We start from the raw sequence: 19,169 nt of genomic DNA on the forward strand, positions 1-19,169 counted from the left end.
GACAGGAATATAATTAATTTCGTAATTTTAGGATTTATTATCTCTTTATACACGTGTATGAAAAAATATTTCATCGTTAATCTGCAAGGATTTATGGTAATTCTTGATTGCTTTATGAAATTGAATAAACAAATTTAGTTATGGTTAGACAAATGTTATTTTAATTCTTGGTTCGTGTGACACGAGGAATATACATTTGTAATATAGTAAAGATTTTACTGGAAAGTAAATGTAGGTCACAGTTCGTCACTTCTATCAAATATCAGTTTTATTAAACCAGAGGGTGCCCCAAAATTTTTAAACGAAAATACATATTGATTTTTATTTGTATTTTGGAGCAGTGTCTTCCTTACCTGCTTTTTATTTTTTAATGATTCAGAAAATTAACAAAATTATTTTAAGAAAAATTATTACAAGTTATCGTAACTGAATGTAATAGAAATTTTTATTGCAACATTTACATAGCTTTTATTTAAATTTATTGTAACTCTTCTTTTCCTCTGAAGTAATTATAGTATCATAAAATAATAAATATTTTAATAATAGGTAACATTATTCACGTTTTCTTAATTTGTAGGGATTATAATATTATTTAAAGTATTTAAATATAATAGATGCCCATAAAAATTATTTTTGTTACAAATAAATGTAAATCATATGTCTATTTCTTGAAAGTAGCGTAATAGTGATACTGCCAACAGATAATTTACTGTACTTCAACTATATATAACAAATAATCCAAAATTTCTACTTTCTTTGAGAATTTTTAACTTAAAATAATTTGCTCGATATCTTCCATTTCGAATTCACAAAAATTCCCTGAAAGCTCGGGAAAAATCCAGAATAAACAAGGAAATTACCTAACTCCGACAATAAACTCACCGACGAAACAGAGGGTAGAAATTCGTACTAATACGAGCCAATTAACTAATTCAGATGTGCACAAAGTAACAACCGAACATAGCGAACGGAATTGAATGAAACTAAAGCCAGCAACGTTCTACCCTCCGGAAACGCAGCAACGAATTCCATTCGCCAGAATTTCTCGTACCAAAACTCCACCGTAATTACGATCGAATCCGTCTTTACAAATCCCCTGCCACGGCGAGGTTGCGTTCGAATATAGGAAAAACGAACTTACCGAAAAAAACTCGAACCCATCGCTTCTGTCCCTCTTGTTCCCGTTACCTCACCAAGGAATGAGGAAATCCTAATTAATCTACTTCTCGAGTGAAGCAACTAAAACGACCAGGTCGCGCCAGAATGCTTTCGCCACGGTCGAGAGGATCGAGTAGCTTAAGCAGGTTCATGCTCGAAAAGCGCTGAATTAAGTGAAACACGGGATTTCTCGTGGTTTCTGCTCGACCTGCTCGTGTCTCAAGCAATCGATACGCTCGATTTGAATACATCCACGGGAAGAAAGAACCCAGGGGACCGTGGTTTAAGCGTCGTTGAGAGCAAGAGTTGCGACAGAGAGGATGAGGCTGAGAGAAGTGGAAAGCCGGTGATGGATACGTTGTCGCGAATTATCGCGAATCTTCCGGCATAATCGCGAGAAACCTTTTCAGCCACCGATCATTCAGTGGAAGAAACATTATGAAACGCTTTTGACGCAAGTTTTAATCGCTTTTCGAAGCTCCAGGAGCACTGCTCTTCTGCCTAGCTATGCAGTTCGAGCTGTTTCCCTTTGAGGTACCATCGGTCAATGGTTTTAATCCCTGATGCAGTTGCCATTGGCTAACCTCTGACTGGCTTTTCAGTGGTTATACGTTGGATTCAATCATGGTCTTGAGTGTCGTTTTTGAAATGCAGTTGAGTTCTTAGTTGGCAGGGTGTGGGATTAGAAGATTAGGGAGTTGGTCCTCAGAATTTATATTGGAATGGTCCATGTGTGGAACTTTATATTACACTTTTAGATTAAAAGTTCTAAGGTGTTCTAAGTGGATTTTTAGCTTTCTATATTTCATTAAAAGTTTCGTTACAATTTTTATTTTTATTTAAATAATTTGACTTTGAATCTTTTTTCTAAATTCATTGAAAGATTTTTTATTGTTATCTGGTTTCTAAGTATTATCTGGTTATTAAGTATTAATGTTCACTTGATCACTGGTAATTTTTATTGACAGGATGAATGGCTGTTTTTGATGAAAATATTTGTCTATTAAAGAATTTTGTATTTATTTTATAATGGATGTTTTATAATTATATAAATTATATTTGATCATTGTATTTTAAGTGTTTATTTCTGCTAATGAATCTTTCGTTGGGTTTTTAGTATTTGTACTAATCAATGATCTTGAATTCTAATGTCAGTGATACTACTGATTAAGAATTTTTAATTATGCTGATCGCAAATCTTCAATTGTATCTCCAATGTTTATATTTTCTGTAAATACTCATAGGTTTAATTAAAATAATTTCATTTCGGAAACAGGAGTCTCTGCAATTTTAATATCATGCATAGAAATTACGACGGAATTTTAATAAAAATATTAGTAGTTATTAGAAAATAGGGGAAAGAATTTTTGGCCTGTAAATTAGCGTCCACTGATATTTTAAGAATTTCAAGCATTTATTCTCTGCTTCTTTTACACTTATTACTACCTTCACCTTTCCTTACAGCAGTATTGGGTACCTCAATGTCTTTTTTTGAGACCTTCGCGGATAGTTTCGTTTCCGTTTTAATTAAAAAAGTTTCCCTGACTATCGGTACTATTTTTCCCCCATAACGCAGAAGTTACGAAGGAAGCAAAGGATTTATCGCGTAGAAAAATAACTTTAATCGAATAGCTTCTTCAAGAATAAGCGTATTTACAAAGGAAGATTGTGCAAAAACTTTAACTTTTGAACAATGCTTTGTTCGAGTGAACTTCGTAGCTTGAATTTACTAACTTATCTGCCATACTTAAAACTTCATGCAATATTTCCATGACTCTTTTCACAATTACATTATATCCAATTTAATCTAACCTTTTGCTCGTACAGTCAACTTTAATAACATTTACTTATTCCCGAATCTCAATACGAACTTGTGAAATTTTTAAATGTCTCTGTCAGAAACAACAGAAAATATTACGCAAATTTGGGAAAATATGGCATGAACTGTAGAAGTAACGATAGAGGTGTAGGAAATATTTTTCTGATTAGTGACATCGAATTTTATGTAATTTTTTGATTATATGACTTTTTGTTTCGCGTTTGATGCTTTTGCGAATCATAGATTGGAATAGCTAGTCAGTAATTTGCAAAATTGGAGGAACCGAATACGTAGTCGAAAAACGAGACAGTTGACACGATGATTGAAGCTTTGTATGCAAAATACGCTATAGAACTTCGCATAGGTAGAGTGACGAAACGATTAGAGATACGGAAAGCTAGATGAAAGAGTATCGAATGGCCTCTGATGCTTCACCTTCCTGTTATCTATGTACTTTCACCCTTGTTTGCAAAGTTTCTCATTGAAATAGCTCAAATCTTCGTAAAAGGAATATTTCTTCCATTTCTTGGAAACAGGTTATTAATTGGAGCTATAGTTTATCTTCGACGAATTCTTCTTTTATATTTCGTATATCTTTTTGCAATTGTAAGAATACGAAATATTTTGTGCAGTAGAATTGGGTAATTTATGCATTATTATTTGTGTTAGATATTTCTGTAAATTCTATATAATTTCTCTTACTCTGCTATATGTATATATATGTAAATCCAAATTATTATAATATTCTGTACTCTATCAAAAATATCCAAGAAGAAGAATTCATTTGAAAACTGTATAAGTAAATTAAGAAAAGACAATTTAATATATAAATTTCTTGCATCGTTCCTGAACTAATTTTCCTTTTGAGATAGTATTGTATATTTTTATCATCGATAATTTTAATTATTCTGCATTCTTATTTTATCATATTTCTACATACGGACTACGATCGTTATCAACGTCACAAATCAAGCAATATATAACATTGCATCTCAAACTAAAATCTCAAACCACCTAATCAACCTAATCACCTAACTATCAAACAAAAGACCAAAAATTTTTCACTATACTGAATTATTATAAAATAAATGCACGTTGCTCTTAATTTAATCTGTAATTAAATTTAACCTAATTATTCTTCCATAATCTAATTAATAATATATATTATAATATAATATAATATATAATCTACCTTATAATACTTGGTCCCTTACACGTGGTTCTCTTCTCGACACCACAAAACGCAATTGACTGGCTCACGTCTTGGCAGAGAACAAAACACAACCATAGGGAAGTACAATATATAAACAAACTATGCATTCACTTAGTCCGTGAAGTTGCATTAATCGTTTCACCTAGAATATCGTGTGAGCCTGGGGGTAAGAAAGTCGAACAAAACACGAGTATCCTAGACGAGAGGCATGGTTCGTAAATAGGGTACAATATAAACAACACAGGTCAGTCTCGTAGTGAATTTCAGTAAACTTTGTAAATATCTAAATGCCTATATTACTTATAATTAATAATTATCAATCTCTTCGAAAACCTATATCACGTCATACTTGGAAACGTGAGAATAACCATAACAACGACCAACCTGCTCAGAAGACGTCGGCTTCACGAAAAGCAAGAGGAACGTCTTCATCTTGGAGACTGATATAATTCCCGGCTTAATTCGTAAGTACGCGGACCTAATGAAAATCGAGAAACAGCCTCGTCTGGGTTATTAATAACAGCCAGTTTGCCGGGTACCGGGCTGAGAATTCGCAGAAATTCGGATGGATGCGAGAAACTGCTATAACCGCGAGCAGGGTGAAACGAGGCTGCGACCGAAGGAGAACGTGTTCGTGGGAGATTGCATAGGTGTGGCATTAATTATTTCTCTAGTGGCGGGAACGTCGTGTTTGCGATCTACTCGACTTTTTGCTGGTTCCGCGAAGGGAAGAAAAGACCGGAAATGCTGGTAATTTCCCGCTCACGATTCCGCTTCCGCGGGAATTAGAACGCTTTTTAACGATTTAATCGCCCGTCCTCTTCAGTTGCTTCTTACTTTCGGCCTGGATGAAATTCCTTGCAGTTACTTAGGTGTATGTATAAGGTTTTTGTGTGTGGGTTGTATTAGGGCATGTAAAATGGATTTCTGTTTTAGCTTGATGGAATTAAGTTGAGGACGGTGGAAAATTTAATCTTCCACGCTTCGAGGATTTGAGAATTAATTCATTAGAAGATTGACGATCCTCTGTTTGCGATTCTTCTTTTCGTTTTGGCGGAAAGCTTTAACGTCGTGTTGCATGCGAGATCAACCCTCTCGATACGATAGCTTGCGCTTCGTGCGGTTAAATATTAATTTATTCGAAGCGTAGCGATCTTGTCTAAAGGGTTGATTCTTGACCTTGCGTAACGTTAGGAAACTTTTGCGTTGCTATATCGTAAATGGCATAAAGGGATAACAATCAACCCCCGTTATAAGGGAGCCTACGGTTCATGGTTTTCAATATTAATTTATTCGAAGTATAGGAATTTTATTCAAAGGGTTGATTCTTGACATTGTGTAATGTTAGGAAACTTTTGCGTTGCTATATCGTAAATGGCACAAAGGATAACAGTCTACCCCCTTGATGAGAGAGCCTACGGTTCATGATTTTCAATATTAATTTATGGAAGCATAGGAATTTTGTCCGAAGGGTTGATTCTTGACCTTTCGTAATATTAGAAAGCTTTTGCGTTACTATATCGTAAATGGCACAAAGGGATAACAATTTACCCCCTTGATGTGAGAGCCTATGGTTCATGGTTTTAAATATTAATTTATTCAAGCATAGAAATTTTATTCAAAGGGTTGATTCTTGACCTTGCACAACGTTAAGAAGCTTTTGCTTTACTCCATTGTGAGTGATACAAAGAGGCAAGAATCAACCCTTTTGACGGGATACTTTATGTCTCAAAAATTGTAATGTTAATTTCAATTTTTTGAAATTGAAAATTGACAACCTTAACCGAAGGGTTGATTTTTACATAATTCGGAAATTATAGTATCATTGTATAATATGAAGGGACAAATATAATTAATCCTTTGATTGCAATATCCTACGCTTCTTGGATTAAAAGATTAATTTATTCGGAGAGTGACGATCGCATTCCAAGGGTTGATTTTTAACCCTTCGTATCCTTCGGAAGCTTCAACATTGTCGTGTTGTAAATTATGGTTCTTTGGAGGTCGTTATGAGGAACTTGTTGAGGAATCTTGTGTAATATCTTGTGTAATATTGTGTATGATGTAATATCGGGTTGTGAATGATGTAAATTAAAAATCAACCATTTTCATGTGATTTTCTAGACTATATCGATTATTTTTTCTTTTTTTTTTTGTTTCTTTTGTTAGTTTTTAAAATTCTTTATTATTATTGACAGTTATGTGAAAATAGAGGAAATTATAAATAATAAAAGAGTCCTACGGGAAATAATGGAAAATTTAGTTTTGGCAATTGGTAGTTTTTATTTAACACCTGCACGATAAAAGCTGTACGAATTTTTTTGGTTTTCATGAACGTCATGAATTCGTGGTATTCTTTAAATAAATATTTTTACAGAATGGAATTTTTTATAAACGATTCTATTACTGTGTTTCGTTATGCACATGTTTTTCATTCTGAATTTTGCATTCCAGATATTTTCATTCGATTCCGTTTCACATAGATTGTCCTATAAATATTTCATAAGTGAAAAGTCGAAGTTTAATAAATATAACATTTGAAATATGAATTTTAATAAATGGGACATCCTTCTGGAGGATAAATATTCCTTATTTACTCCATAAATAAATATTTCTGCTATTTACTTCCTCAAAAGGCAGAAAACCGGCACGAGAAGAAGATGGCGGATTCGCCAAGATACGGTTTTTAGTGCCCCATGTAAAATTTTATTATTCTCTATTTTATAAATTATTGACCTCAGCTCGGTACAGTCCTCGCGCAAACGTTGGGGTACAGTGTACCTTTGCGTCGATTTACATTGCCCGCCATCTGAAACCACGATATGATAATTCATGGTAGAAACCTGACGTCAGCTTTTGAAATATAAAAACTCAGAATAAAATTCTTGCATGCCTATATTACACTATTCTATAATTCTTACATTAGTTTGGATGTTCATAAATCAATCACTTCCTAATTTAAAAAAATTCTCTTTATTTTTATATATGCGTCAGAAAGAAATACGAGTAATTAAAATTTGAACAATAATTATAAAATTCAATGCATCTGTTACCAATTGTTTTTAAAAATTCGTATAGCCATAAAAGTGTCGATTAAGGGAAATATAAATAATTTTAATCGAATAAAAAACTTTTTAATGCGTTATTTTTATTTTATGGAATATTTCATAATAGAATTTTTTTGTTTTTTTTAATGCTTTAAAAGCTTTTAATTCGCAAATTTTACATCCACGAGTAGAAACCTTTCTTATAATTCAGTACTAAAAATACAGAATATTTTTGAAATTCTTGAAAATCTGCGTCGTCCTCGCGTTAATAAGAAATAATATTAAAATCTCGAATTTATAGTTGAAAAAATATTAAGAGTGATTGAAGGATATTTCAAAAATATATAGTGGCGTGTTTGACATCTAAAAGGTCCTTCAAATGCAAATTACGGACAAACCACACCAAAGTGGAAGGTACTCCTTCGTCCCTTCATATTGGGTACTCTGGAAAATCTATAAATTCGACGAAGTTGAAGAAAATTTCGCCCGCAGGCTAAGAAGGACTAAATGAAGTAACCCATGGAACGATAAACGCAATGTTCGTTTAATATTAATATTAATAAATTTGAAGTACGTTCATAAAATGTTAGCCGATTCAAAATGAAATTCAATTCTCTTCGAGTTGGCATTCCTCGAATGTAGGTCTCTTATCTTGTTTCTTCAAAGAGAAAATATTTCGTTTGCAGGAAGGAAACCTCCAAGGACGTAGAAAAGGAGGTGAGTCTGAACACATACAGTGCTCGATGTGAAACTTTCTGTTCCATCATATACAAATAGAACGAAGAACACAAGTAACGATTTTGTAATACAATATCAGCGAGTCACAGTTTCCTGGTAGTAGGAATTTTAAAGTCAAATTAGTTAGAACAATATGGGATCAGAAATAATTTATTGCTTTTTTTCATCAATTAACATAAAAATATTTTTATGGTGATATTGAAATGTGATAATGAAGTGTTTCTAAAAAATGAAAAATGCAGAGAAATAACATTTTTAGAAATAGTAATACTGGATGAAATTAATATTCAGATTTACGTTTACATATAGAACTTTTTAAACTAAAATTTAATATATTTACATTTTATTATATTATATGATATCTTATGTTGTGGAATATCACATAATATATTATATAATATTACAAAATTTCGGAAAGTTTAAGTAACTGTAAGTATGACACTAATATGTAGCCCCCTAGTGTCTTTAAAAAGTTCATAATCAATAATTTTTGTAGTTATTATTTATAGTTGATCAAAAAATTAAGTTTAAACATTTTTCTTTACAGGAAATACAATATATTTTATATTGTATATATTATACATATATATATTTTTTAATATTATAACTATAAAATATAATTTAGACAGTTGTGATAGCGATGATACTAATATCTAGTTCAGCTATGTTTAGCAAATTTTTAATGACCAATTTTGACATTATTTGTAATTGTCCCCCCGAGATAGAGAGATAAAGATTGAAATATTGTTCCATGAACTCGTTTACATTACCTACGCATATATGTGAACTACGTGAGCTTCTACCATGATACTGTTTTTCATTCTCATTAGTAACTGATGTGTGATAAATCAACGTCTCAACGGACGGATAATTAGTGAACCCGAAGTCTACTCTCCGGTTTGGCTTAACTCCTCAGCTAACTTACTTCGTCGTCACCTTCCTTGCCTTCCAGCTATCGAGATGACAGCAACTCTCACAATCTTACAAGAAACAACCTACCATATTTACTGACATTCATTAACTTTCCATTTCTAATAAAAATATGATAAAAGAATTTTTATTTCGCTAAATTTCAATTAATATGACGCTGATTTTCATCAATTTTCACTGATTTCCCTTTTTCATGGGTAATATAACAAGGGAAATTTCTATTTTGTGGAATTCAACCGTTTGCTTATTTTCTTTTTCTTTTTGGCAAAAAATATAACAAAAAGCATTTAAATTATAAAACTCTTAAAGTCTTCCTTATTCATCCTTCGACTGTGTCATCGTTCACATTGTCAGATTTTATACATGAATTAATGATTTTGTTATTTCATTAATTTAATCTGTAAACTCATGAATTTAATTTTTATTTAGGCTCGCATATAAAATAATTTATTTTAAATTGTGACCTCCATTAACAATCGTCAATTATTCTCACTGACCTGAATATGAATTTCAGATTCATAAAAATTATGTAATTTTAATTCGAGGAAGTGATGAAAGTAAATATTAAAACAGAAATTAATCGGATAAAAATTTTGTTCGGCACGAATAAACGATCATCTTTTATAAACGATATGTTGCTCGATTAAATTAAGCACATCAGTTCAATATTATGCAAATTGTAAGTGTTACGTAGATTTATATCAACAGCAATCGAACTCTCACGTTTATTAAACCACCTGCGTGAATGTGTATGATACACATATTCTATTACCAAACGGATTAAATAGTATTTACTAATTAAACATGAGCGATTTTAGAAATATTCGAATATGATTGGCGATAGCTTAACATTCTACAATAACGCCCGATCAATCAGTTAATTTGAGGAAAACAGGAAATTTTAAGCTTCGAACCAAATTTGCATTTACAAAAAAAAAGAAGAAATATTGTAGAAAAAAAAAATATTTTGTGGATTAATTAATTTCTACCGCGAAGACAAATGGCTTCTGTAAAAATTTTTTACTTTGTATTTAAAAAAAAAAAATATTTTAGGAATTAATTAATTTCTACCGTGAAGACAAATGGCTTCTGTAAAAATTACTCTTTCTCCTTTATTTTTAACAACAATGGTAATGGATGTCCCGTTTTCAGTAATTTTCTTATATAGAAACGATGTGATATCAATCGAAATGAAACTATAACTATAGCGAAGGAAATTTGAAGAAAAATGAAGAGACGAATTACTTACAATGTTATATAGGTAAGAGTCTATAAATATTAAATTTACGGAATTAGTTCATAATATTTACGCAGGAAAGAGAGAATAAATATTCAAGGATTGCGTAACGTAAAATTATTTATTAAATTTAATCTCGACCTACGCTGCAAACCGTATGCGTGTACGTGCATGCAACAGGATTAAATAAAGATTTATAAATACTGCTTAATCTCCAGCTTCACACTTGTTTCGTAACTCATTCCGTAGACTAACGTAAGTTTTGATTAAAACTAACCGCGAAAGTTTCCACGAGATACTCGTTGTTACAGTGAAACAAAATATTCCTTCGTTAATGCTTCAGCTATACTTTTTTAAACCTGTCGCGAGTACAGGGTGCATTATTGAAACGTATGATGTAACTATAAAGGGCAATAATGGCGATAATACGCGAATATCGTGTTGGCCATTGAGTAATACTGAATTTTAACACTAGATGGTGCAGCGTTGTTTTCCAACCTAACGCTATTTCCTAACCTGTTAAACATAGTTGCATGGCATTTTGAATAAGGAGCTGTCCATAAAATGGCAAAAATATATAAATAAAAATGATCTGTTGAGACGTTATTTATTTTAAATCAAGTGACTACTATTTTATACTAAAAATTTATTAATTTTATACTAAAAATACCGCTATTACTTTTTGGCCAACCCACTAGTAGCCTTATGAATCAAAATAAGTTAATACAAAAGGGGTTCTATTGGGTTATAAATATGGAATTAAATATCTAATTTAAAAGTTTGACAATAAAACTATTGGCTTCTATTCAATCATGTTTTTTTTTCATGGATAAGGACTTTGTAAATTATAGATGAGTATCAATGAATACATTTGACTGACACGTGTTCTTAATATAATGAATTTCGTTATTGATTTCCTCAAAGGCTCGTTTGCTGTCAAGACGACGCTACAGGTATTATCGGTATTAACTGCAAGTTTCTATTGAATCGAAGATGTACCAAGGGTATCATAATAACGAATAGTTGAACTTGTATTTGACAGTTCAGTCATACCTCAACAAGTTGAAGAATTAATTCCATACTTTTTGATTGAATTAATTTCAACGAAAAGTTAATTTGTAGAATTCGAAATGGGGTTTCATTGAAGAAAAATTTATTCAGTTACTTCAATTTTCTTAAAATTTTAGAATCATTTTTTGAAAGATTAGACCACGAATTTCAATACAATAAATTTATTGCTTTAAATAAAGGAATATTTTTCTAAATCTAAATCTGAAGAAATGTATTCTAAATCGTGTCTTTCCTAAACAATACAATATTTTATATTCTATTTTTGTCATAAATGTTTCTCTTAAGTGAGAGAAACGTTATCTCGAAAACAAAAAATTTGTAAAACTTTTTGTATAAAACAAACGAGCAAAAAAGTAACATTAATTTTGACGTCTGCATGTAAACGCTATTTAAAATATGGTGTGTGCACGTGCTACAGAAACCAGGTTAAATACAGTAACAAATTTAAATTTGCTAATGATACGATTAAGCCACTCATAATACCGAGATGAACAAAGTATACAGTGTAATAATGTTTACACTTAATCTCATACAAGTTGCCTTAAATAAACATATTTTTGCGCAACCCGTTGCCCTACTTTCAAAGGGTTGTCTGTCGATCCTAGCAAAGCCAATATTAGCTTGCCAAATTTTTACAGAACTTTATTGCTTCCCGTATAGTTCTGTACAGTTTCATTAACTAAGTAACCATAAGTATCTGGAATATCTAAGACATCGAGTTCAAGACAATATACTAAAAATATCTCAAGAAAGTATAAGCATATTCATCAAAAAAAGATTAAGAAATATTAAAAAGTATTATTTTCAACTACTATCAATAACATTTCAGTATCGTATAATATAATATTTAACCCCTTAACGTGGTTTCGATTTTATATAAAATTTCTTTCATTTCCAAATTTATTGGCTAAGTTCATGCATCGATGATAAAAACATTTGAGAATTTTTGATCGATGTTTGCTAATATTTCAGTAATATTATAATCTCAAAATATCACAATAATATTTTAAATTACCTAGATACTGTAAGATACCATTTCGGAAAGAAATCGCGAATTGTTTGCCATTGCCAACAAAAACAAATTAGAACCCGATCAATATTTTGCAGAAACAAATGGAAAAATTTATTTTGGGGAGTAAAATTAAGATACGAAGTCCCTACAGGGAGGTGAAGCGTAGGTTAAGAAAAGCATAAAAGCATGGTCCTTGACGACTAAAACAGGGTCCTTAGAAATCAATTGTGACTAGCACAGGCGTGAATCGCTTGGTGTTGGAAATAGAGTTAAATTAGAGTGCGTCTTTGTGTGTTTTCGTTTCGTTATCTTGGTGTTCTTTTCCTAAGTTAAATTAGTTTTATGAATTTTGAGTTTGTGTTATTCCGTTCTTGTTGTTTTGTCAATTTTTGGTGTCTCAAAATCAGTTTTTGCCATCTTACAATACGTAAATTAAAAATGTAGTGTATTTTTTCAAATCCTATAATACTTCAAGAATTATTGCAGTGCCTGTCAAGAATCCCCTACATAAGCTGGGAGGTTACTGTACTTTTTTCTAGCGTGCTCAATAGTACACGGATAACTCCATGTTATCCTTCAACGAAATTATTTCAAGCCGCTTAATTTGTGCACGGAAGCGTTATTAAATTCGTAATACAGTACTCACAGCTGAGAGCCCCTTCGTCTGGTTCGCCGATCCTCATCAGGACCCAAAACCGGCGGTGGCACCACCTTTGGTGAAACCACTGAGACAGGGAATGCCCCCAAGTTCATCATGCTTTCATCTTCGCCCCCGACTTCGTACGGCATCACCGGCTTCACCGATCGAAACGATGATCTACGACCGGACGGTCTTTCCTCCGGCTTTCTGCCACCTGGGAAAAAGGAAATTTCACTCGCGTCAACCCTTTGCATCCGTTACACCTGCCAATCTGTGTATCAAACGATCGACAATGGGACGATATCGCTCTCAGAGTAGGGAAGCATAGTCAACGAGCAAAAGAAATTAATATGTACAGTAACATCCTTGAAAAATTGACATTAGAACTAATGACATAATGTGTAATTAAATATAGTAACTTTTGGGGTACTATAAGGTAAATAATTATATATAATTATGTTTCTGTCTGAATTACAGTCAGTATTCAATATTCCCTTTGAATTGCAGTAGCAGGTCTAATTCCTCACGAGTTCTTCGTGTCAAATTTCACAATCATAAGCTAATCATACTAATCACACGACTATAGTTATATTTCACACGTTTTCACGCGGCTAAAATTCGAAGAATTTCTAAAACTTTTATGTAATTTTGTCACGGATAGAATAGGTATCTAGTGGTTAAATAAAATTAAATACTTCTTCAGTGTATATTTTTTTATTTTGGTAGGTCAGTGTTAAATATTAACAAAATAATTAAGAAATTAAGAAGAAATATTGTATATTATGATTAACCCTTTAAACATCTCCTAATGCATGCACACTGACCACTTCGTGACTGTTATGTATAATATATATAATATAATATATATATATAATATAACAGTCATGAAGTAGTCATTGTGCATGCATTAGGAGATACTTAATAATTTGAAAAATTTTGATAATAATTCAATAATTTGAAATTTTGGGATACATATAATTTGAAAAATTTTAATTTTGAGTATAGTTTTCTTCATTGTCATCGATAACTAGTTTAACTCAGTTTTTATTTAGTTTATTTTATCTATACCTAACTAATATACGAAAAAGTACTTTTCAATCGAATTTCCTTAGATTGTCAGAACTTCAGGACACTTAAAGGTTAATATGTAGAAAAGATCAAAGCAAAACGCAAAAATTTATTCCCTATTTAATTCGAAGCGTTTTGTATATTCGACTCTTGTATATATTCAAATATTCCCGCCTTTTTCATATTATTTGAAATACACACTTATCATATTATAATAATAAACTCCGTAAACAAGAAGACCCTGAAATATATTTAACAACGAGGCCACCGTTTCCAAAGTCTCGATTTCACGAACTAAGGTTACTACTAGTATAATATTATTAGAAATTCGAAAGCCTAATACGTTATAACCCCGTCGGAGTATCGAATTAACAATTTTCGCAGTTACGATTACAATCTCTTTAGCCTGTTTCCGCGAGGGTCAGAGAGCGAATTAAAGCCTCAAATACCGTGTAACAAGCGCATAAATTAATTAGAGCAACGTTCACCTCGTTACAAAGTATTTCGACCATCGGAGATTAAAGTTTGAGTTAGAGATCCGACCGAAATTAGATGAAGTTAGGCCCGGGCCGGCTTGTGGACATAGATGTGACTAACTAGGACCCGTACTTCCTGAAGGAAGTTAAACTCGATTACACGTCCGCAGGACTTTCGTCCGGCCTGTAAGGATGGCGAAAGGCTACAGCGAGATAATCGAATGGTCCGTCCTTTTGTAACTATCCTACGGCGACCCCTACGGTCAAAGGGTAACGTGGTCTTATATCTCCCTGCCATGACAAATATTACGTCTGGGAACAATTTAAGCAGATTAACTTGAATACAACATGTTCGTGCATAGACTTATACAAATAGAAATTACGCGTGACAGGACGATTAGTAACCGTGAAAAATTGAAGTTTGCCCGAATAATGTATGCAATTTAGTATAATTATTATTTATTGCAATATATTTATTGCAATACAAATTTATTGCAATTTATTGTAAATATATCGTGTAATTTATCGTATATTATATATAAATTATTTTTCGTGCAATTTATTATACACGGTGACTCGGTTCAGTTACGCTATAAACATTTTTCGTGTCGTTACAGATGCAGGAAATACAGGGTGTCCCAAAAAATGTATACACACTTTGCGTGATTATAAGAACAGTATATATTTTACTGCTTAATTAAACCGTCTTTGCACTTATATCGTTTATTACGTTTGCGGTTCTTTTTACGTGTGATATATATATATATATATCGACTTTTCTCTATAAAATAACGTTTGAATTTTTTCTTATTTTTTCTTTTTTGGAAGTTACGATTATTCGAAGTTTGAGAGTTTGTAATTCTTTTTACCTTTTCATCACGTCTGAATTTTTATAACTTTTCTATCATGTTTGATCTACAGAATGCTGCTTTATTAATATTTTTAGTTCCTAAGTGTTAAAAGGGTTATAACATAAATCTGCTGTCCCATAGTGGATCTCTCTTGTTTCATAGTCGTCATTCTATGTATAAGCTTATTTTATTCTATTAAGAAGCCAACAATACTATCTTTAGTCAACCCACCCAAATCACGAGATCCTACATAAATGGCATAGTTGAAAATTGAATAAAACTATAAGCAAGATAAAAAGTCCCGGTTAAATTGCTGAAATGAAAATGGCTAAATATAAATATAATTTAACGAAGTTAAAAGACAACTTTTTTTGCAGCCTTCCTACTTCTATCGCGAAAACTTGTTGACCTTTCTGAAACACGTCGAAATTAATTTTAGGAAAATAAGTACTTTGTCATAGTAAATGAAAACCCAATATTGATTTATGATTACACTATTCTCGACCCAGCATATTTCCCGACGTATCTTTTCGATATGTTAACATCAAACAATGTTAGTATTTAAATACATCAAACACGGATATCAATGAAACAATTATTGAATTTTCATACTTCGTTTCGCTAAATTTAATTTCATCAGTTTCGCTGACCCGTGAAAATGACAAAGATATGCCGCACGTAACGCGGTTAATAATCGCAATTCCCCGAGTGTGTTATATCGTAATGGAAAACTGCAATTTATCAACTATTTACATAGGACAACCTTTAATTAAAACGAAATTAATTAATGTAGTCGGGGTATCGTAAATTTTGCACGATTTCCAGCTTGATAATATCAAATATACGGTGAAAAATTACGTTAATATACTTAAATACGAAACCGACATACGATCCCTTCCTGTTCCCAAACATTTCACAGTCGACGAAATCACAATTCGGTTATTTGATTTTATGGGCTTGATAATAATTTTAATTAATAACTTTGGACATTTCTCGTTACAATTATAGTGGATAAGTTAGGATTAAAAAGTTGCAAAAAGATGGGTATAAGAATCCTCTGTTTAAATTGTTTGTAAAACTGATCAGACTCGACACTAAGCTCAACGCTATTTATGCTTAATTAGGCACATTAGAAAACTAACTTAGTTTATTGACGATTACAAATTTTAAAAGACTGACTATTCAAATAAATAGAAAATTTGTAAATTATAAAATTTTATACAGAACTATGAGTAATTGAAATAAACTTCAATAATCAACAAGAAATTTAGACTATTATTAATTAGACACATTAGAAAACTAACTTAGTTTATTGACGGTCATAAATTTTAAATACTGATTATTAAAACAAATAGAAAGATTTCTCTGAAAATTTGGAAATTATTAAATTTTATATAGAGCTATAAGTAATTGAAATAAACTTGTGTTCAGACTCATTGTTTCACTAAAAGATAGTGTCTTCCTCATCATCGTATTATATATACCTTATTGAAGTAACTAGTCTCTTTGATTTCACATTTTAAGTAACCACACAAAATACGTGACACCAGATGAGTCAGCACTCTTCCTAACATCGGAATAAAAATAATTCCTATCTTCCTATAAACAATAAGAATACCAAATTCTCAAAGAAATACGAAGAATATCAAATAAGCATGCCAAAGGTATAAAACATCAAAGGATACCAAATAAATATAATTCAAGTCCACGGATCCTCGAAACAATAGCCAATAATAATTCTACGTGTCCAGAAATATCAAATAAAGAGCCCAAAGGTAGCAAATAAAAATATCCAATATCAAAGGAGGTTGCAAAAAAAATCTATACTTCAATATGTACCCAATATACGATAATATTGTGTACACAATCCTTTCTACACGATTCTACGGAAAGCTTCCGCGATATCCGACATCGAATGATCCGTTTACATCGCCCGACACGTACAAAAACCGACAAGGTCGATAGACTTGCTTTGCAGGCCAGCAGGCACTCTATACGAAGGTATAAATACAACACGAATAAGGTGTCCTACCTTGAGCGGAGATCGATGCTCTTTGCTGAGCAGCCGCGATGGCCATAGCGTTGAGCCCACCGGCACCTTGGCCAGCATACACGTCGTAGGCTGATGCCCGACGCGGTAGCTGCACCGGAAGCCCGAGACCAGGTTCCGGATGCGCGTGCTGCCCTCCGCCTCCGGACATCGCCGCCACGTTCTTCATTTCATCGTCATACGACCTTTGCCTGGTCATCCGGGACTTACGTACTGCGCCACTAGCACGCCGTACATGCCTTCGGCGTTCCTCCTCCTCCTCCGGGTCCAGCACTTCCGGTGGCTCTCCTAATAGCACGAAAGATGACTTTGGCTTCGTGCAAGCAACCGTGGAAGTTGCGCGTGACGTTCAGATTTTATTGACACGCGAATGCAGAGCTTTTGATCTGCGGTATGGGATGTTAGGATGAACGGAGTGTTTGGAATGACTATGTATTTAGTATAGTATGTTATAGGAGGGAAGTACCGAGAGTTTATTAGTAGAATTGGAAAATAATTCGATGTCGCGTAAAATATTTAGTAATAATTGAGAAATAGTTAAAATAGGAAGTGTTGTGATACTGGTTCACTCTTTGTTACTATGGTAACTGTAAGAGATTTTCCATTGAGAACACTAACGCCACCATGGCTCGTATTTGTAATAAATAGGTCTATACTATAGATATTGGATTGGGTTGATTATTAACCAATGCTGGATTTTTTATTTATCAATAGGCAATAGTATCTTACTTGTCAAATATAATCATATATTATTTGGAATTGTGCAAGAGTCTGCGAGATAATACAATGTTATACATCAAAACGGCAATTTATGAAAATCGAATTTTATATTTAAAATGCCCAAAATTCAATTTGGGCTATTTAAAGTGAAAGTTATTACCAATTATTTGATTATTAGAAAATAAAAAATTATTTTATAGTACATAGTCTAATATTAAAGAGCTTATAAAATAATAACTCTTGATCATTCTTAAATTGAGTATTACTGAAGGTAAAAATTTCAAATTGAGGAAAATAATTTAAAAGGTCATGTTAGGTGGTCCACCCTTTATTTTTCAATTTCACAGATATAGTATTGAGACTCCCGTAATTTATTGGACAAATAGGAGAATATATTAAGAATAGGAAATAAAATATTCGTGCACTAAATAATTTTCTTTACTCCAATCATACTAATTCTCTGAATCTATTAATACTCTGATTAACCGTATGGGTAACATTGGAATGCAATTTTATTATCGATCACCTGTATTTCGAGTATAAGTGAGAGAAAAGATATCTATTAACGCAAAATGCAAACGATGCTACTCGAAATATGTCAGTCTCAACGAAGCACGAAAAATGGTGAACAAAAGGCACAAAGTAAAAGATGAAAAGCGAGAATAGAGCGAAAGCTCAATTGTGGTATCGCGATTAATCCATTCCTATTATAAAACGTGGAATATCTGAAAAAGGACACCTACGTACCACTGTGTTCCAGATAATTACCCCTTTTAGATTTCGAAATAGAAACAATCAGGCAAATATTTTGATATTAGGAAACAGAATAGAATTAAATGACAGCAAACTTCGTAAGTAAATATTATTCGACTATTATTCGATAATCTTTAAATCACATTATAAGTAGGAATATGGACACATTTTCAATTGTGATCCTGAGATTATCGATACTTTAACAAAGCAATTTTAAAATACGAAATAATAAAATTTTTAATTAATTAAGCAAAATTATTTATGAATTTTAAAAGCATTAGATAGTAGCGTGAAAAATAATCCACTAATTCAGAGAATATTAATCATAAAAATTATACACCTTATTAGAATATATATCCAGTATTAATTCTTATTTAATGTGATAA

At 32.1% G+C, this 19,169-nt stretch overlaps 1 protein-coding gene across 1 annotated transcript in view; it reads right to left on the minus strand.

The window, feature by feature from the left end:
• Positions 1 to 19,169, minus strand: part of Fife (regulating synaptic membrane exocytosis protein fife) — a 150,494-nt gene that overhangs the window by 56,313 nt on the left and 75,012 nt on the right. Inside the window, exons 7-8 of the mRNA XM_017906390.1 lie at positions 17,293 to 17,598; positions 12,872 to 13,079 (exon numbers count right to left, since the gene is read on the minus strand). Coding sequence (XP_017761879.1) covers positions 12,872 to 13,079; positions 17,293 to 17,598 — 514 coding nt within the window. The remainder of the gene's footprint in view (positions 1 to 12,871; positions 13,080 to 17,292; positions 17,599 to 19,169) is intronic.

This window comes from Eufriesea mexicana, unplaced genomic scaffold, assembly GCF_001483705.2.
Source record: "Eufriesea mexicana isolate 0111107269 unplaced genomic scaffold, ASM148370v2 scaffold5379, whole genome shotgun sequence".
Classification (NCBI taxonomy): domain Eukaryota; kingdom Metazoa; phylum Arthropoda; class Insecta; order Hymenoptera; family Apidae; genus Eufriesea; species Eufriesea mexicana.